Raw genomic sequence first — 22,118 nt, 5'->3', positions numbered from 1 at the left:
CCTTTGCTGTATTTTTTGTTTCCCTGTGACAACACACAGCTCCTACATCATTAAATTTGAGGATAAAACTACCAACATACACGAATTGAGCTGGTAAGACATCTTAGGAAGCAGAAGGCAGACCACACTACTATCTGCATCAGTGGGGATACTGTTGAGAGGGTGTGCAGCTTTAACATTTTGGAGTGAGCATCACTAATAACCTGAAATGGGCACAACACATCTCACATATCGCTTACAAGGGATCTCAATGTGTTTACATGTCCACACATCTGAAGTAAGCCCAGACGCTAGAAGCTTTGCTCAACAGGTTCTGCAAGTACACAATGGTGTCTGTCCTCTCTGGCTTCACCTGCTGAACTCAGGCCTTCAAAGCACTTCAAGCGATGGTGATGTAAACTCAGATTATTACTAGTATGCAGCTGCCTTCAGATCTAGAAGTATACAACATTATTAATGACTTTACTTTTCTCCTACCTCTGTTCTGACAAATGCTACTGGGCCATTTGCACTTGCACTGCTAGATTCATTTTTGGCCCTCCGGTCAAAAGATTACTCAGCAGTGGCTTGTACTGAATATACCTGCCGTGAGTTTCTTTTATCTATTGTCCAAAGTTGTAGTTATTGTAAGATAACTGTCATTGGTGTTAAAATATTATCAGTATTATGGTGGGTTGGGTGGTAGATTTACATAAAAATCCCACTGTATGGAGTACAAACAATGAAAATAAACTTCAAACTGAATGCCAATAAGGTGTGTTGCAAATATGCAGAGAAAAAAGCAGGTGCATATTAATACCATTCTGGCATCAAATTTGTCCTAATGTAGAAGATAGAGTCACACAGGACAAGGACTTCTTTCAATTGCATGCTTTTTATTTTCCTTCTAGTTAACGTCATCTCTTGCTGGTTAGTAGGGGAGAAACAGGAACAAGAGAGTAATTAATTTGAAGCAGCTGTGCTTGCTCCTTTAGGATAGCAAATCTGTGATCATTGCTTGAGGTTAAGGAGAAATGCATGCTGGAGGGCACACAGCACAGTTTTTATGTTTTAATAACTGAGACTGTGGAATCAAAAAGCAGCCTGCTGCAGTGCAGACATGGAGACTGAATTGTTTTAATCTACGAGTTACAGTTTGTGCCATTCTTATGACAGCTGGGGAAGCCTCATGATTTGAACAAACATAAATAAGACGGAAAAAAACAAAAGACTGAAACCCACAGGATTTCTTTAATACTTCATTCTAGTCAACAAATGCACTAAAACATGTATTTTTGTCCATTTGTGAGTTATGCCTGTGCCTGGATACACATATACACGCACACTGTATATACGTATTTGATAACTAAAAGCAAACTAAGCAAGTTTCCTCACATGTAAAACATAACACCTGTATATGATCTTTTTTTATGTTAAAAATATTTTCAAATAAAAAATAGACAAAAACAATGATACCAAGAACAATGAAAACTATCAAAAAACAATCAAAAAACTGGTACAATAAATCCTTCCACAGACCTTGAAGCTTTTGGTGCAATAGGACATGACTCACTGTAAAGAAGACAGTCCAGTTTCGGAAGTGATCACAATTAATCTTTAATTTCAACTTGCAGCCCTAAAATAAAGAAACCAAGGTGTTTCTGCATAAACAATTTGCCCACACGGGTGGACAATACGTGATGCTGTATATCATTGTTGATGAAAAAACTGCTTGCAGTTCCAGATTTCTGCACTACTGTATTGCTCTGTTGAGGCGCTTCGGAGGCGGTGGTGGCATCAACTCAGCATCTCGATCCAGGGGACGCTTTGGTGTCTGTCCCTGTGAAGATCTTTCAATGAACTCTAGGAGGATTTCCTTGGTAACTGGATGTTGAATGCTGTTACAGACAGCTGGAAGAGAACCAAAGAGAAATGGTCTTAGTCATTGTGTTATGTACAGGTCATCCACATCACCACAGTAGCAGAAAATTGTATTTGTGAGAAAAGGCACCCTGCACTGGAGGATCCAGTGGCTGCCTAATATTCAACTTTTCCTCATGCCTGTCTATAAAAAACAATTTTTGCAACAAGATTTCCTCCTTTTTTAAGTTTTGCAATAAAAAGAAGCTGGATTCTGTTGCTGTTCTGAAAAGTACTAAAAGTGTTCAAAATTACAAATATTCAGCTGTATAAGCTAATTGTGTCAAAATGTATAAATGACACAGTCCTTTCCCCAGACCATTACCTTACACATAATGTACTGTTAGATGTGGCTTTACCTATATCCTCTTACAGATTTAACTGATTTTTTTTTTTATTTTGGTGCATATGGGTTTATTTTCTTGATGACTACTATACAACATATTGTGAAAAGGCACCATGTACTTTAAATGGTGTTTGGTAAAAATGATTAGATTACAGGCAGTCCCCGGGTTATGTATGAGATAGGGACTGTAGGTTTATACTTAAGTTGAATTTGTATGTAAGTCGGAACAGGTACATAAATTTAATAAATGCTATTGTTGACCGACTGTAATCAAGTGCTCTGCCAATGAATAATGGAGTTTCACCTCTCTCTGACCTTTTTATTATTTCTACTTTATTTTCAGTGGTGATGGTTTTTCTCTTCTTACTGTATTACCAGCACTTGCATTAGATTTGTGTTTCAGAGACATTGTTGAAGGGTGAAGACAAAAGGTTAAGATAAGCTCTTCTACACAGCATTTTACACGCTATCACAGCAGGAAGGAACCCGTCGTCAGCACATCTGATGTACTGACAAGAGACAACATCCTGCTATGTGCGTAACAGAGCAGGCTTGCTATTGAGAATCAGTGGGGGCGGTGGTTCATCACTCGCCCACCACTAGTGCTGGGTGGTATACTGGTTCATACCAAAAAACGTTTTTTATTTTTGTTATGATATTAATTTTTCTTATACCGGAACACTGGTTTAAATAGACCAAACAATGTTCGGAATGTGGCGCAGTGGGAAACTGTTTAAGGGGGGACCTTTTTCAATGCTGCACCGCTAAACAGGCATGCGACGGAATATATGCATTAGTGGAAGTATTGATTAGTGAAAATGAACAGAGAACATTCCTAAATGGAAGCTGTAGCAGACGATAAAGTTGAACATGATGACAGAGAAGAACTTTTGACGAAAAAGGTGCCGTGTCTGTTGTCTGAAGATACTTTGGTTTTAAAAGTTTGGATGTGGACTATTATGTTCAAATGTGTGAATACTGTTTCTATACTACCTGATAATACTGCAAGTCAAGTTGTACTTGTTTTATATTTTTTTTCCAATACTGTGTAATGTACCTGGTTACTATGTAATAGTGTGACGATGCTGGTCCCCTACAGACTCCATCTTTCCACATGAGAGTCTGTTGAACTAACACCGTCAATAGTTATGACCGAGATGAGCTGAGAAATCTCATTGAAGCCAGGGGATGGTGGAAAGTGCTCAAGTGCTTTTGTTAAAAACAGCCAAAAGTAAAACCAAAAGTGTCCATTGTGCAGTTTTAAGAAAAATACAATAACCAAATAAATAGCAAATCCATAAAACCAGTGAAACATGGGGATAAAATCCATAATAAATAAGTCTGTTAAAATAGAGGTTAAAATGCAGTATCTCTCCTCGCCGATCGCAACACACCACCTTCTGTCTACAAGACTCATCCTTTAGGGGCGTTGCTGGCGGAGCCTTTGCAGCACGAACTGCTTTCTGCCAACTCCTGTCTTGGCTGCTGCCACACTGCGCAGCCAGACCGTCCGAGGTTGGCACACCTCCCATCTTCCTTCACACTCACTCAGTCGCTCCTCAAATCCATTGGGAGGTCTTACATTTTGCTCGGCCCACTCTACAGGTGCTGGTCATAAAATTAGAATATCATGACAAAGTTGATTTATTTCAGTAATTCCATTCAAAAAGTGAAAACAGATTCATTCATTACACACAGACTGATGTATTTCAAATATTTATTTCTTTTAATTTTGATGATTATAACAGACTACTAATGAAAGTCCCAAATTCAGTATCTCGGAAAATTAGAATATTGTGAAAAGGTTCAATATTGAAGACACCTGGTGCCACACTCTAATCAGCTAATTAACTCAAAACACCTGCAAAAGCCTTTAAATGGTCTCTCAGTCTAGTTCTGTAGGCTACACAATCATGGGGAAGACTGCTGACTTGACAGTTGTCCAAAAGACGACCATTGACACCTTGCACAAGGAGGGCAAGACACAAAAGGTCATTGCTAAAGAGGCTGGCTGTTCACAGAGCTCTGTGTCCAATCACATTAATAGAGAGGCGAAGGAAGGACAAGATGTCGTAGAAAAAAGTGTACAAGCAATTGGGATAACTGCACCCTGGAGAGGATTGTGAAACAAAACCCATTCAAAACTGTGGGGGAGATTCACAAAGAGTGGACTGCAGCTGGAGTCAGTGCTTCAAGAACCACCATGCACAGACGTATGCAAGACATGGGTTTCAGCTGTCGCATTCCTTGTGTCAAGCCACTCTTGAACAAGAGACAGTGTAAGAAGCGTCTCGCCTGGGCTAAAGACAAAACTGCTGCTGAGTGGTCCAAAGTTATGTTCTCTTATGGAAGTACATTTTGCATTTCCTTTGGAAATCAAGGTCCCAGAGTCTGGAGGAAGAGAGGAGAGACACAGAACCCACATTGCTTATGGTCCAGTGTAAAGTTTCCACAGTCAGTGATGGTTTGGGGTGCCATGTCATCTGCTGGTGTTGGTCCATTGTGTTTTCTGAGGTCCAAGGTCAACGCAGCCATCTACCAGGAAGTTTTAGAGCACTTCATGCTTCCTGCTGCTGATGAACTTTATGGAGATGCAGATTTCATTTTCCAACAGGACCTGGCACCTGCACACAGTGACAAAGCTACCAGTACCTGGTTTAAGGACCATGGTATCCCTGTTTTTTATTGGCCAGCAAACTCGCCTGACCTTAACCCCATAGAAAATCTATGGGGTATTGTGAAGAGGAAGATGCAATATGCCAGACCCAACAATTCAGAAGAGCTGAGAGCAACATGGGCTCTCATAACACCTGAGCAATGCCACAGACTGATCGACTCCATGCCATGCCGCATTGCTGCAGTAATCCAGGCCAAAGGAGCCCCAACTAAATATTAAGTGCTGTACATGCTCATACTTTTCATGTTCATACCTTTCAGTTGGCCAACATTTCTAAAAATCCTTTTTTTGCATTCGTCTTAATTGATATTCTAGTTTTCTGAGATACTGAATTTGGGACTTTTCATTAGTTGTTAGATATTATAATCAAAAAAATTAAAAGAAATAAAGATTTGAAATACATCATTCTGTGTGTAATGAATGAATCTAATATACAAGTTTCACTTTTTGAATGGAATTACTAAAATAAATCAACTTTGTCATGATATTCTAATTTTATGACCAGCACCTGTACATGCTTAGTCAGTGGGATGAAACAGCCCCTAGATCACCTTAGCCTGCGCTCCCTCACAGAGCCCCAGCTTGTGCTGCCTTCACCTTCCTGGTGTCTGTATCGTCTCCCATGACTGCTTTTTCCCTTCTTTAACCTCTGTGTGTTCTACCTTTTCTTTTTTGCTTCCCCCTATCCTGCCGGCCCATAAATATACATCTCCGTGGGCACAGTGCCTTATTCACATGCCACAGTAAGCCGATAAAGTAATAGAGAACGATCGGGTGTGACTTGCCCCAATCACCTCATCAACTCCCTGCAGTTATGCAATCGTGTTTTGAAGTTTTGAAGTAATATTATTATTACTGGAAGATGCACTATTATTTATTTTATTGTTATTATTTATTAGTTTAAATATTATGCAGTTTAATGATGGTAAAGTTGTTTAAAAAGTCGCTTTAACGTGTCAGTGGACAGAGATTGTTAACATTAGCAGAATGTAGTTGGTTTACAAAAAATATTTTCTATTTATTCCTTTTCTAAGACATGTTCAGTGCAATACAACTTTTGACAAGCACCTCTGGATATTTTATCAAGTCTAAATGCCTTTTTGGATGGTTGAAAATATGTTGTCAAAATTGGTTTAAGTTGTTTGCAAAATTTTTTCAACAAAAAGGTTCTATATTTTGACTGCAGCTGTCATGCAATGTGATTCCTTCTCTTCATTAGTGCCTCATTAGTGCCCCCCTCCTTGAAAACTATCACTTTATGGGGCCATGCAAACCTTTATTAATACTTTTGTGCATATTAAAATGTTTTTTTGTACAATGTATAATTCTCATGACAGTGGAATAGATTATTCTTAGCCAGTCTACTGCAGTAATTGCAGTGGAAAATGTGGTTAACTCATGCATGGAAAAAAAAATACCGTTGAATACCGTGAAACTGGTACAATTTTGAAAAATACCATGATACAGAATTTTGGTCATACCACCCAGCACTACCCACCACACAGTCACCTCCACTACAGTATGCTGCCTGCAGCGTTCGCCCACTGAGAAGGAACACGGTACGGTCAAAGGCGGGTAGTGAATCTCCCAACCCCAATTCAACAGGCAGCCATCCAAGGCACACTACAATACTACCCCCGCCTCTCCGTTCACCCTCAATGGCCTACATACAGCCACAACCGGGTCAGCGCTTGCAGCATTACCAGCCATATGTGCTGGGCGGGCAGTGAAATTCCCCCCTCCGCTCCATCCAGCCTGTGTCCAGTCAGCTGCAGCAGCGTAGTGGGCAGGTAGCGAACAATTGTCCTGCACACGAGTGATAGCTGTGGCCCCGTTGACTATGGACCACCGCTTGCCGCCGGGAGCTGCCCAAGGGAAATTACACTGTGCAAGCAGCGAAATCGCCCCCCTCCAGCCACCGCTTACAGCATCCCCAGGCCGAAGTTGACGGAGCGGCAGTTACTGAGGCGCATGTGTCGCAGCTGTGCGCTCGTTCGTAAGTCGTAGGTTGGATGTCCTTAACCTGGGGACTACCTGTATTTATCTTAGTATTCTACATCTTAGAAAATGGATGTTTGGCTTGAGACTGACCAGAGCATTTGTTTCTAATTTTTTACAAATCTATTTCCAATACACAGACATTGAACCCACGGATTTATTAAGCCCTTCTCCAGCTGAGACAACTATACTGTGCTTACAGTAGGCTACTTATCAAATGAAAATCTAAAGAAGCAAGGAGACAAGGTGAACCATAGGTACTGAAAAAAGACAAGAAATATGAAATAAGCACTTCACATTAAACATCTAAGCTTCTTAATTAATATGCTTAATTCAGATGCAACAAATAAATAATCCAGAAGAGGAAGCCACAACCTTATGAGATATAGATGCCTAAATTACAATAATTACTGTAGACATGTACTTGTCAGATCCTTAAAATTCACACAGATGATGGCATTGATTAAAATAATGAATTACATGAAAAGTCAACACAATTAACTTTCCTCTTATACTATCAGGCTGTAATGGAGCCAACTACCAATTTTTATTTCTAGGCTACTTCTACTTGTGTTTTGTAGCATGCATCATACAAGAAACTAGTAGAAAATCAGTTGATAATTTAGTTCTTGCATGTTCTAAATGTATATTACCTGTAAAATTTTATAAAGGATTAAACTTGACTGTGTATATTTTATCTAAATAATGCAACACAAATAAATTAGTGGATTATAAACAGGGTCAAAGATAGCGAAAAAACTGCATTAATATCTGCTCAATTACAATCTTCTAAATCATCAGAAGAAGCTAAGGTGAATTGTCCCTGTTGCAAGCTCAAGAACCGACAGGCAGTAACTATACAAAAAATGAGGGTACATGCTACTTCAGACCAAAGGATATAACTTAAGAAGCATCCTTGGACATTTGAAGATTGGACATTTGAAAAAGAAAAAAATATTCAAAACAGCAAAGAATGTTTAACTCAAAATGCCCAACAGAGACTGAACAGATCCTCAAGCATGTGATGCACAAGCCACGTTCTAACTCAGCTTGTAGCCTGGAACATAAGGAGAATCCAGCTGATCGTTTGATTGCTGGAAAACACTTCTAGGACAGGACTTCTGCCTCATTATGATGGATTATTATCTAATACCATATAAGGAAGAATGAGACATTAATGTGTTAGCATCCCTATTAGCATTGCACCTTAGATCAGGGAAGACACATTTTTTTGCAAGTTCAATGATTTTATTTATGTAGATTACCGCATGTGAAGGAGAAATAAAATGCATGATTAAATTTGGATGAACATTTAAATTAATCTGATACCATAAATAGTATACTAGGCAAAAACTCACAAATCAACACAAATCCAAGAGCTAATTGTGTGGTTCTGTCTTATATTCTTGCAATAAATGCTCAGAATGTGATTATTAAATTATATTGTTTGGAGTAATTATTCCATCCATTATCCAACCTGCTATATCCTAACTACAGGGTCACAGGGGTCTGCTGGAGCCAATCCCAATTGTCTATAAGGTAACTTCCATACTGCATAACAATACGAAATTTAACAATTACCTCTGTAAGCTGTCTGTTTTTATGTTTAGTGGCTCATGTGCCCCTTCTCACAAATTAGACAAACTCTTATGTGCAAAGTGAGAGGGAAGGGTTTATACAAAACAGTAAATGTTAGCTTCTTCTTTCTTGGTAGAGGACTGATGTTTTTCTTTAAAGAGACCATTAATATCAACACATGTTAACATTCTTTCTCAATTTTTATATATTAAGACGATTAATAATGAGAAGCTGCAGAGAACATTGAGGGCATATTAAACAATTTGGAGAAGAGTTGGGCTGGGAAGGCGGCAAGGCTCTACCTAACTTTCAGTTTTATTACTGGGCAGCAAATATACAAGCTATAAAAACTTGGACATGGACACAAATAAATGAACACACACAGGCTTGGTCCGCAATATTAATAAAATCCTGCAGCACTTCTTTATATTCCTTGCTTTGTGCCCCAATAAATGCAAGTTCTCATCAATATACTAACACCCCGATTGTGCTTCATTCACTCAGAATATGGAACCAATGTAGGAAGCATTTTAAGATAAAGAAGCTTTTATCTGTGGTATCTCTGCACGAGAACCAACGTTTTCCACTCTCTCAAACATATGCCGTTTTTAATGTCTGGAAAACATTCGGGGTTAAATCACTTAGAGATCTGCACATAGAAAACGTCTTGCATTCTAAGAATGATTACATTCCAAATTTAACTTTCCAGCAACATATTTCTTTCACTACCTTCAAATCAGAAACTTTTATTAAACAGAACCTGCCCAATTTTCCTCACCTCCCACCTACCTCTATGCCGGAAAAAATATTGATTAGTCAAGAGGACAGCATTTCAGCAATATATAAAACCATTCTAGAGTCCCTCCCTTTCAAAGATCCAACAGGACAGTGGGAAAAGGATCTCTCACTGAACATCTCAGAAAAGGAGTGGAAGGTAGCAATGTGGGGAATTCACTCAAGCTCCATATGTGCAAAGCATACAATTATTCAATCAAAATTATATATCGAGCACATCTGTCTCGCTTAAAATTGTCCAAAATATTTCCAGGGAAAGATCCAATCTGCGAACGCTGTAATCAAGTTCCAGCCTCACTAGGCCACATGTTCTGGACCTGCACCAAATTAACATCATTCTGGACCAAAATCTTTAAATGCCTTTCAGACAGCCTTGGTGACACAATCCCTCCTAATCCACTAACAGCTGTGTTTACTGTTCTTCCAGATGAGCTTAAAGTGGAGAAGGACAAACAAACTGTAAATGCCTTTACTTTACTATTGGCACGCAGACTTATCTTGCTCAACTGGAAGAATCCTAACTCTCCTCTTTTAAGTTAGTGGGTAAATGATGTTATATATTATTTGAAATTGGAAAAAAACAAATTTGCACTTAGAGGATCTGTGCAGAACGTTTTCAAAACCTGGCAGGATCTAATCTATACTACTAAAAGGCAAAGCCCTCACTGACTGACTGACTGACATATTCATCACTAATTCTCCTGTGTAAGTAGAAGGCTGAAATTTGGCAGGCTCATTCCTTACAGGTTACTTACAAAAGTTAAGCAGGTTTCATTTCGAAATTCTACACGTAACGGTCAGAATTGAATTGAATATATACATCCATAGCCCGCAGCTCGGTCACCATGTGAGACGGCGTTGCGTCCCCCATCCCCACGCCTCCCTGTGTAGTTGACTGCCTGCCCATATAAGGCCGTTCGTCACTCCGGTCTCTTCATTCCCTTCTTTGCTTCGCCACGGTATTCATGCCTCCCTGCTGATAACTGCAGCCTTTTTATTTAATCCACAGCTTCTCCGCTGTTTTATTGTTCGTTTATTACGATTATAGTTATTGTAGGTATTTTAGACTTAGTTTACTGTTCAGGTACCCATTTCCTTTATTGTTCCAACTGTACCCCCATTAACATATCCATCACCATCGATCAAAAAACTGTCACTTACTGAGTGGTTTCCATGCCCGGAGATGCCGCTTGTCTTTTACATTCTCTGTGTTACATATTGCACAGCCATATCAGGCTCACTCTTGATATCCGGAGGAACATTGTGTCTTATGTATTGAATGACTGGGACAGGTTCAAGGTGTGGACTGATGACGGTACAGGAGATAATTATACTACACAGGGACACTAGAAGAGTGAAATGCTTAAGCCCTTCACCTATGCTTCTGCATGTAAGTTGATGGCTGCTGCTGAACTGTTTGGTTGTCACTTTCAAGTGTACCGAAATGGCCAAATATTTTACACCTTTGAAGAACCGCCAATGGCTCTTAAACATCTTAGATTCACAGGTGACGCTTTGAGTAGTGGACACTTTGATGTTTATGAATGTTTCAACTCTCAAAAGCTGGATGCGAAGTTATCGATGAAGCTGGTTGTATGCTTACAACGCTTGACAGATGTCGAATGTCACTTCAACACAAGTCCTGCAAATACTAACGTAATTGAAACAAACCATGAAACTCAAACCGATTATGACAGCAGCAATCCAATCTGTGAGAAAACAGTAAAAATGAGGCGTGTCAGACGTCGTGGCACATTTTCTGATGCAGCTAGACGAAAACAATTTTGTGACGCTGTCGCTAAATACTCGCAGAAAAATCCACAAGTTAATAGACATGCTGTCGCTAAATACTCGCAGGAAAATCCACAACTAGAAACGCTGCTGCTAAAAACTCGCAGGCAAATCCACAAGTTCATACAGACGCTGTTGCTAAATACTCGCAGGTAATTCCACAAATTCATAGACACGCTGCCGCTAAATATTCGCAGGCAAATCGACAACTTAATACTGGGAATGCCTGTTAAACATCATAGATTCATGAGTAGCGATTTGGGTTGTGAACACTTCGATGAATGAAACCTGTTATCTTTACAATGGTTGACAAACACAGAATGTAACTTGAACACAACACGTCCTCCAAATACGAACCTGATTGAAAGAAATAATGATAATTAAATCCTTGATGACAGCAACACTCATAACTGTGACAAAACAATTACATTGACAATCATGTTACATTATTTTTAAAATGTTTCCTTTTCTTTGTCATAACTTCTTTAACACACTACTTCGCCGCTGCAAAGCGTGGGTATTTTGCTAGTCAATAATATCTATACTAATAAAAGGCAAAGCCCTCACTGACTGACTGACTGATTCACTCACTCACTGACTCATCACTAATTCTCCAAGTTCCCATGTAGGTAGAAGGCTGAAATTTGGCAGGCTCATTCCTTACAAATGTTGGGCAGGTTTCATTTCGAAATTCTACGTGTAATGGTCATAACTGGAAGCTATTTTTCTCCATTTACTGTAATGGAGTTTAGCTCAAAAGCCGGGGGGGCGGAGTTTCGTGTGACATCATCACGCCTCCCACGTAATCACGTGAACTGACTGCCAACGCAGTACTTAGAAAACCAGGAAGAGCTCCAAAAAGCGCTGAAGAAAGCATGCATTACATAATTGAGAAGGCAGCGAAACAATAAGAAGCGAGCGAGTGACATATACGACCATATTCATGAGTGCTGCAACTTCGGAAACAAAGCACGGTGTAAACCTAAAGTTTAAATTAAGTTCATTGACAAGCTGCTGCTGCCGTATGTCATGCCCACGGGTAATGCGGGATACAAGTTTAATTAGAGGATGCAGGATATAAACAAGAGTTTTGATCACTTTGTAACTAAGTTAAAATTGCAGGTAAGGGGCAGTGCCTATGCAAATTCCGAGAGACTGTGTTTGTGGGGGATTAACAGTTAAGGCGGGTGGGGGAGTCACGTCATCATCTCCCCTCCCATTCACCTCATTTAGCTCTGAGCTGAGCTCCGCAGCTAACGCAGTGTTCGAAGCGAGTTTGTGACGCTGCCACCAAATACTCACAGAAAAATCCACAAGTTAATACACACGCTGTCTCTACAGTTTCTCCACACTGAATCCTCCAGGCACTACTTACAAAATCGTGTTACGTTATTTTTAAAATGTTTCCTTTTCTTAGCACAAGCACAGCTGAGAAGCTTCGATGCATGTGCTTCCATAAAGCGTTAAAAAATCCTGCATTTAATCACACTTTGCATTACAAACAAAGGGGAACTTCTGTCAATGCATGATTTCCTGGTACACCGATTACATTGATCAGCGCTTCCCGATTCATTTTACCCTCGCACCCCCTTGGTTTGAGAAGAAGTATGAAAAAATATGAGGTTAACACAGAAAAACAGATCACCAATTGAAACTTTATGAATAATCGATTCGCCATCAATAATTGTTTTGGTAAAGCCATACTCAGTGTAATCCTCCTTCCATTTTATGATTTTTCCGCCACTAGCCATGATTAAATAAACGGTAAAAAAGTAAGAGCGAGGGTGATTTATTCAGACAGGCAGGCGACAGCTCAATAGCTCGAATTTGGATATAAGTAGCTTCTATTTAGTCGCCAGAAATATCTTTGTTAGGAATGGAAGTTGAATTTAGTCTTTAAATTTCTATGGTAAAGAAAAAGTTATGCAATGATGACTACATTTAACTGTATAAAGTCAAAACTTGTATATATAATGTCATTCGCGAATATATAAAGTCAAAACTTGATTAAATAAAGTCATTGTCGGAATAAATAAAGTCAAACCTTTAATATATAAAGTCAGCGTCGGTATATATAAAGTCAATACTTGTTTCTGAATATATAAAGTCAAAACTTGAATATATAAAGTCAGCGCTGGAATATATAAAGTCAAAACTTCAATATATAAAGTCAGCGTCGGAATATACAAACTCAGCGCTGGAATATCCATCCATTTCCCAACCCGTTGAATCTGACCACAGGGTCACGGGGGTCTGCTGGAGCCAATCCCAACCAACACTGGGCGCAAGGCAGGAACCAATCCTGGGCAGGGCACATGCATCATTTTCAAAACATTAACCGAACAGTGTTTATTTAATTTATTTTTCTGAAAATGTTTTTGTTAACTTAGTTCAGTTCAGAGTCGTTTCAATCAACAGATTTTGACTTTCACTTTATATATTCAGGAGCGAGTTTATATACTCCAATGCTGACTTTATATAATCAGGAATGACTCTATAAATTCCGACGCTGACTTTATTTATTCAGGTTTTGACTTTATATATTCCAGCGCTGACTTTATATATTCAACTTTTGACTTTATATATTCAGAAACAAGTTTGACTTTATGTATACCGACACTGACTTTATATATTCAAGTTTTGACTTTATATATTCTGAAGCCGACTTTATATATTCATAAAATCAATGTATTTGCCTGTTTGGCACCCCATAGTATATGTGTATGTGTATATATGTACACATGTATATGTATATATATATATATATATATATATATATATATATATATATATATATATATATATATATATATATATATATATGTATATATATATAAAATATATATATGCCAGCAACACTCATATCAATGACAAAACAATTACATTAACAATCATGTTACGTTATTTTTAAAATGTTTCCTTTTCTTTTTCATTACTTCTTTAACACACTACTTCTCCGCTGCGAAGCGCGGGTATTTTGGTAGTTTTAGAATAAGATGAAGCAGATTCTCCACACTTTTTCTTTTTTCTCCTCCGTTTATTTTTACTAACTTATTAGTTCATCAATTTACTTATTCTTACTAGCTTTAAGTTTTACACTGCTGGCTTACCTCTCTTTCTCAGAGGTGGGGGTTGATTTTGTTTTTGATCTTATTTTTGTAAAAATTGATTTATTTGTATGGAATGTTGCGTGATTTCAATAAAATCAATACAATAAAAAAAAGTGCTGGGATACAAACATTAAAACAGCTAAAATATTCATGATAAAAATACATTCATATAATTAATTATGTGTAACTTCAGACAATGCTGAAGTCACATTAAAGACGGGTATTACAGTACCAACTGAAAACCTATCACAACATTTGTGTATATATTTTTGAGGTTACAAGAGAGCATAATTAAAATTTAATAAATAAATAAATAAATAACAACAACAACAAAACCTTTGTTGCAATAATAAAAAGCAGACTGTGCTAACCCTGCAAATTACTGATCAGTTAGGTAAGTCATGTTATTTTCAAAAGCAATTCAAATAATTTTCAGAATAATGGTTATTATTATTGATAATAAAACAGAAGGGTAGGTGTGGTTTAAGGGGCAGACAGTGTACATGTTCAAATAAGGAATACTTTCATTAAAATGCTAAAATTAAACAGTTTAGAGCATATTATTCCACTTTTTGACTTCCAAAATTCTGTAATATGATCCCTCTGAAGCTATTATTTTTAAAGGAATTGTATGCAGATCACTTTGACTTAGGTAATCATAAATTAAATTTAGGTGGTCCAATGTTTGTCAGACCTGAATTGGGCTAATTGCGCTCCTAGACTTAGTCAGCACAGCACCTCAACACTGGCTGCCCTGCAAAAAAGCCAAGCTGTACAACTGTGGTGCATTGTGCTGCCCTTTAAGTTGCGGCTAGCTACTTTTATATGCACCTTGGTTTGTGTGTAGATTCTGACAGTCTGGGAAAAGCCAAATGTTATTTTACTGTTAAAGTCTGTAATACAAAGAATGGACAAACAACAAACAGTAAGCCATAAACACGCAGGCAGAAGGCATCAAGACAAAAAAATTCATAAAAGGCAAGATTCAAGTTCAAGTCATACATTGATAATCCCAATAAATCTGGACTAAAGTATTAAAGTAGGCTAAAGCTAAAAGATAATTCCCAAAACAGGCAAATAAAAACAATTAAAAAAAATACAAAATCAGTAATGATCTGGTCAATCAGCTGCTAATCTAAACTGGATGATTTTCACTACAAAAGACTCGACTGATGATAGGTAAATTGACCAGTGACAAAAAAAGATTTTTTTCAGCATCTGCTTTTCCATGCTTTATGATAATTTAGTTTTAGTATTCTTTTTTTGCTAAATACACTGTATTATGGTAGTTGAGCTAGTGCAGGTGTCTTTTTTTTTTGCTGAGATGTTCCTGTAAACTGAGAACAGCAAGTATACCAGAGAAAGAGAAAATTGGAACATTAGCCTTTAAATTAAAGAAAGTGGAGTAATAAATTGAGAAAAAGGAATACTTGGGGAGTCATCCTGTGCAATTAGACAAACAGCAAAAAAAAAAAAAATGCTGAAACAGAACTGAATTCAGACCTTTTTTATTTTGCCTTTTAATTAAAACACACACTGCACGCCTGAGCTTGGATGACCAGTGAGCTTGTGTTAAGCACAGCTGCTCACATCTTTAATTAGAAAAACAAAAGATAAAGAGGAAGTTAAAATTGCTGCTTAGAAAACAATAGGCTTGTTTGATTAACAAAAACCTGCCTATTTTACTTGTAAACCTGTTAAGCATGTTAGCCTTGTGTCTTCATGATAACATATTATCTTATCTTATGAACATTGAATAGGTTTGTGGGTTTTCTAAAGGTCAGTACTATGTTTATTATTTATTTGGGTGTGCCAAGCAGTATAGTTTTTGGTAAATAACAAGTACTGCATATTTAAAATGGTGAACTATATTTGAAATTACACCTCAAAAATTAGGAATGTCCTGCAGGTTCACTAAAAGAAAAAAAAAAACTGTATAAACATATTTTATCAGTTAAAAAGTATGTATTTTAAGGGAATTTTATTTATTTTAGTATTTTTATGGTCACTGATCAATAAGACAATAGAATTTCATTTTGTTAAGAGAAAATAAACAGGTAACACCTGTGATTTATAGTTTAATTATAAAAGTACCAAAGTTAAAGCATTAAACATAAGACTTTTCCACATCTGGTTCTCCACATAAGTTATATGAGTGTCTAAGGGCAATTTGCAGGCATGAAGAATTGCTTGGTGCTGAACCCCAGCCAAATCCTGACATTATTGGGCTGAAAGCCTTTTAAGATTTGTATTAATTATTTAGACAAACATGTAAAGAAGTAGTTAACTTAATTTGCACAAGACAATAAATTGGGTGAATTAGAAGAAAACTTGTATTCATCTAAATACTACAGGTAGATCAGGATAAAATTCAGAGCTGGACTACATAACCTGAAAATTAAGATGTAATTAAACACATATCAAGTCTTACACATAGGAAGGAAAAATGACTTAGGCATACAAATAAAAACAGGTTGACATTAGAAAGAACGTCACACAAGAAAAGACTTCATTTTCTTTTTACAAGGCCAATACCCAAACAGAAGTAATTAAAATGCAACATTGTATATTGTTTTTTTCGGCCGCAGACCCCTTTACCAAAAACTTTTAAAACCGTCGACCCCCTAGTCATTTATTTTACTTACTCAAATTAATAAATTTGTACAGTACTTGATATTAAATATTTCACTAGATATCAAAACTTTTCATTTTAATCACTTGTAAATAATGATTGAAAAAGATAAAAAGACTACGGAATATGGCATTATCTTGTGCAACATTTAATATCAAAAAATGCACTAACAAAAATTAAAGCAAAAAAATAAAATTTTTGACATTTATGAAATAAATATGTAAATTCAAAATAAGTACAAATAGTCCAAGCTGTACTGTCTGCATTTCTTTTTTAGTTCAGTCACGTCACTTTTGGTTCTGGCACCAAGAATGATGTCACTTCCAGCCATAAGATGACATCACTTCTGGTTTTGGTTTTTCAAAACCGCCATCTTTTCACTACTCATTAGTTCAGCCTGGAACTCAATGCATGCACATCAGTGCCTATTTCAAACCCTTTTTGCAGACAGGGATAATATACAGGTGGCTGCCGCAAAACCTTTTTCGTGATTCTTTAATAATGGTGTAGTCGACGGGATCATAGCCTCCTTTTGGAACTGGAAGCCAACCAGAAACATAGTCTCAACCAACCACAGAACAGTCATGTAGGAGAGCACTGTTCCTGCGTTGCCGAGATGGGGTCAGTCGGTGTGTGTCAGGGGGAATCTGGAGCATGTTCCAACCCAAAACCCTCTAAAGAGAACCTGGAACCATAGGCAAGGAACCTACAGACGAGGGACAGGTTCAGAAAAGAATGCAGCGGAGACTTCCTATGAGCTCCTGAGGGTGGGGACCAACCCCAAACGCTGCACAAAGGAAAAATCCTTTGTGAAAGGTGGGAGTTCCTCGGGTTGGCAGGTGAAGGATGTAATGACCTGGGAATTTAACCCAGGAAAACCTATAAAAGAACAGGCCTTGGCACTTTGGACCAGTCAGGTGTTGGCTAAGGCCAAACAAAAAAATTAAAAGCAAAAAAATAAAATTTTTGACATTTATGAAATAAATGCCAAATGAATAGTAGATAGATACTGTAGATAGATACTGTAGATAGATAGATAGATAGATAGATAGATAGATAGATAGATAGATAGATAGATAGATAGATGTTAGTGTGGGGGAGGAATGAACTCCTCAGTCTGTCAGTGGATGCAGTGGATTCTCTATGATTGACAGGGGCCTGCTCAGCATCTGTCGCTCTGCCACAGATTTCAAACTGTTCAGCTCCATGCCTACAATAGAGCCTGCCTTCCTCACCAGTTTGTCCAGGCGTGAGGTGTCCCTCTTCTTTAACCGTCTGATAGAACATTTGCAGTATCTTATTGTAGATGTTAAAGGACGCCAGCCTTCTAAGGAAGTATAGTCTGCTCTGTCCTCACTTGCACAGAGCATCGGTATTGGCAGTCCAGTCCAATTTATCATTCATCCTTGGTTTTGCTGGTGTTCATTTGTAGGTGGTTTGAGTCGCACCATTTAACAAAGTCCTTGATTAGGTTCCTATACTCCTCCTCCTGCCCACTCCTGGATACAGTCCACGATAGCAGTGTCGTCAGTGAACTTTTGCACGTGGCAGGACTCCGAGTTGTATTGGAAGTCCGATGTATATAGGCTAAACAGGACTGGAGAAAGCACAGTCCTCTGCTGCGCTCCTGTGCTGCTGATCACAATGTCAGACCTGCAGTTCCCGAGACGCACATACTTAGGTCTGTCTGTAAGATAGTTCACGATCCATGCCACCAGGTATGAATCTACTCCCATCTCTGTCAGCTTGTCCCTGAGGAGCAGAGGTTGGATGGTGTTGAAGGCGCTACAGAAGTCCAGAAACATAATTCTTACTGCACCACTGCCTCTGTCCAAGCGGGAGAGGGAACAGTGAAGCATGTAGATGATGGCATCCTCTGCTCCCACCTTCTCCTGGTATGCAAACTGCAGTGGGTCAAGGGTGTGGCAGACCTGTGGTCTCAGGTGGTGAAGCAGCAGCTGCTCCATGGTCTTCATCACATGTGACGTCAGGGCGACAGGCCTGAAGTCATTCATTTCACCAGGACGTCATACCTTTGGGACTGGGGTGATGATGCAAGATGTTTTCCAAAGCCTTGGGACTCTCCCCTGTTCCAGGCTCAGGTTGAAGATGTGCTGTAGAGGACTCCCCAGCTCAAATGCACAGGCCTGGTTGTTTCCACACATACCGCTTAGAATTAAGGCCAAAAAGTTCTATCTTGGTCTCATCAGACCAGAGAATCTTATTTCTCACCATCTCAGAGTCCTTCAGGTGTCTTTTAGCAAACTCCATGCGGGCTGTCATGTGTCTTGCCTCTCCTCAGTGTATGGAGACAACCAGGCACTGCTCATCACTTGTCCAATACAGTCCCCACAGTGAAGCATGGCGGTGGCAGCATCATGCTGTGGGGGTGTTTTTCAGCTGCAGGGACAGGACGACTGGTTGCATTCGAGGGAAAGATGAATGCGGACAAGTACAGGGATATCCTGGACAAAAACCTTCTCCAGAGTGCTAAGGACCTCAGACTGGGCTGAAGGTTTACCTTCCAACAAGACAATGACCCTAAGCACACAGCTAAAATAACAAAGGAGTGGCTTCACAACAACTCTGTGACTGTTCTTGAATGGCCCAGCCAGAGCCCTGACTTAAACCCAATTGAGCATCTCTGGAGAGACCTAAAAATGGCTGTCCACCAACGTTTACCATCCAACCTGACAGAACTGGAGAGGATCTGCAAGGAGGAATGGCAGAGGATCCCCAAATCCAGGTGTGAAAAACTTGTTGCATCTTTCCCAGGAAGACTCATGGCTGTATTAGCTCAAAAGGGTGCTTCTACTAAATACTGAGCAAAGGGTCTGAATACTTAGGACCATGTGGTATTTCAGTTTTTCTTTTTTAATAAATCTGCAACAATTTCAAAAATTATTCTTTTTGTCTGTCAATATGGAGTGCTGTGTGTACATTAATGAGGAAAAAATGAATTTAAATGATTTTAGCAAATGGCTGCAATATAACAGTGAAAAATTGAAGGGGGTCTGAATACTTTCTGTACCCACTGTATGTGTGTGTGTATATATATATATATATATATATATATATATATATATATATATATATATAAAATATATATATATATATATATATATATATATATATATATATATATATAAAAACCAGAGGACCTTTATTCATTACAGAATTGACAGCTGCAAACAGTAACAAACCTTGGATATTATAAACATATTTGTAGGGTATGGGAGAAATAATTAATAAATTCCTACTGAAGTTACTGTACATACACTATATATTAAAAAATATTAGATCCCATAACTGAGATATTAAATTGACTAATTAAAGAGTTAATTCTTTCTTTATGGTAGTTTTCATCCTCTTTAAAACAGTGTCAAGAAATGATTGTTCCAATCAGTCATATAACCTTGTTTTTCTTTTTCAGCAAACATTAAATACTGCATTTATTTTCTGGGCATGATTACTCCAAAAGCAGGAAACAAAGATAAAACCATACTAGAACAGGCTGCTTGTGCCTTGCATAGCACATACAGATAAACAGATACCAGTCCAATTGATCAAATCAAAATTTAGAAGAAAACTCATTTAGACTCAAAAGTGTGTACAAATGTCACATAGGCAGTATGTAGAAATATATTAGAACCTAGAACTCTGAAGCTGTGAAGCAGCAGCATTAATGAGGACCTATTTATAAGATACAGTAGTGGGTTCAGAAAATGTATGAATTATTATTATTATTATTTTCTGGGCAACAGTATTAGATACATAACATACAGTATTCCTGAATCTGTTTAATCCAATTTAGAGTTTAAGGAGTAGGAGCTTTCCTGACAGCACTAAACATAATGTAGGCAGCAGTTCACTGTGGGGTATACACATGTACAGACTCATAATTATGGGATAATCTGAAATAGCCAAGTAACTAACCAGCATATCCACCAGGAGAACATGTAAACTAGACATTGACAGTGCCTGGGTGCTTGATTAAAACCCAGGACACTGGATTCACGAGACAGAAATGTTGTACAGTGGCAATAATATTGAAAGAAATTAAACATTTTTGTAGCCAACAACCACATTTAACAGGGTAATTGGGCATATTAAAAAATTTTTATATAATGTATATACAATGATTATAAAGTCAATCTTTTCAAAAAACAGAATACATTTAAAAATACATTTTCTCACCCCATTTTAGAGAAAATTTAAAGTTGATAGTAAAAATAAAATTGTGTAGTGTGTTGGAGTACTGTATAGTTAAAAGGGGTGTGCATAAATGGGAAAAAATAGCCTGCAACAAAGACAGGAATTAAATAACATACAAGAAGTACAGATCGGTTAGCAGTTAGCTCAAAATAAACAGTTCTGTTCTCCATGCTCAGCAATATTTAGGGATGAACAGCAGACCAAGGGAAAAAGTTTGGAGCAATTACTGTCACATGATGGTGGTGACTGCACTGCCTGGTGTATACAATTGCTAACTAAACTGTCTACAATCACAGTATAGTTGCTAACCTGACAACTTATAGGGTCAATCACTATACAATTAGTAAAAGAGAACACTGCACTGCCAGTAGGTGATACTGGACAGAGGACTGGGCTGGAAATGCAAGGGTGGATCACTTAGGCAAGTGTTGCTAGAGTTGAGATTCATCTAGGTACTCACCTCAGCAGTGAGGCTGTGAACCTGGAGTTTAGGAAGAATTAAAACATAATCACTAGGCATTCCAGAGGGTTCAAAAATGTATTTGCAACTTTGCTGTGAGTTTGACAGCACAACATGTGAGGTTTGCATTGAAGAGGGGTGTTATACTGTCCGTAGTTGACAGCTATCAGCTTGGAGACATACATGGAAAGGGTAATTTGTTTCACATGTCATCTTGTTTCTCGGTGTAGTCTATCACCGCTGTGCAAGTCAGTTCTTTTCAGATTCACTCACTGAACAAGGCCTTAGAGTCATTAATTCCAAAGACAGCCTTATCAACAAGCTCACCATTAATTTATTTTACCTTTTACTTTTTGTTTTTATGACACTTCAGTTCAATGGCGTGGTAGCAATGTCTTCAGATCCTAATAACGCTGTAAACCACAGAGTTGGGAGGCTAAAAAGTTTCAGCAATACCTCTCTGACCAAGCAAGCCATCAAAAACAGAATCTAACTTTCGTGTCTTTTAGATATACGGAACCATGCCTGACCATGCATGACAATGAAGACCTTCTGATAAATCAAATACATCTCATGGCCCAATGTAGAAATGTCATCAATTTGTCTAGCACCAGTTT

The 22,118-nt window shown here is 38.1% G+C and overlaps 1 protein-coding gene across 1 annotated transcript in view; it reads right to left on the bottom strand.

The window, feature by feature from the left end:
- Nucleotides 1–1,211: 1,211 nt before the first annotated feature.
- Nucleotides 1,212–22,118, bottom strand: part of rngtt (RNA guanylyltransferase and 5'-phosphatase) — a 926,738-nt gene continuing 905,831 nt past the window's right edge. The window contains exon 16 of the mRNA XM_039748003.1: nt 1,212–1,890. Within this exon, the coding sequence (XP_039603937.1) occupies nt 1,733–1,890 (158 nt within the window). The 3' untranslated portion in view covers nt 1,212–1,732. The remainder of the gene's footprint in view (nt 1,891–22,118) is intronic.

Source organism: Polypterus senegalus, chromosome 3 (assembly GCF_016835505.1).
Source record: "Polypterus senegalus isolate Bchr_013 chromosome 3, ASM1683550v1, whole genome shotgun sequence".
Taxonomy (NCBI): domain Eukaryota; kingdom Metazoa; phylum Chordata; class Cladistia; order Polypteriformes; family Polypteridae; genus Polypterus; species Polypterus senegalus.
Note: the sequence above shows the minus strand (reverse complement) of the source record. Positions and strands in the feature narration are given on the sequence as shown.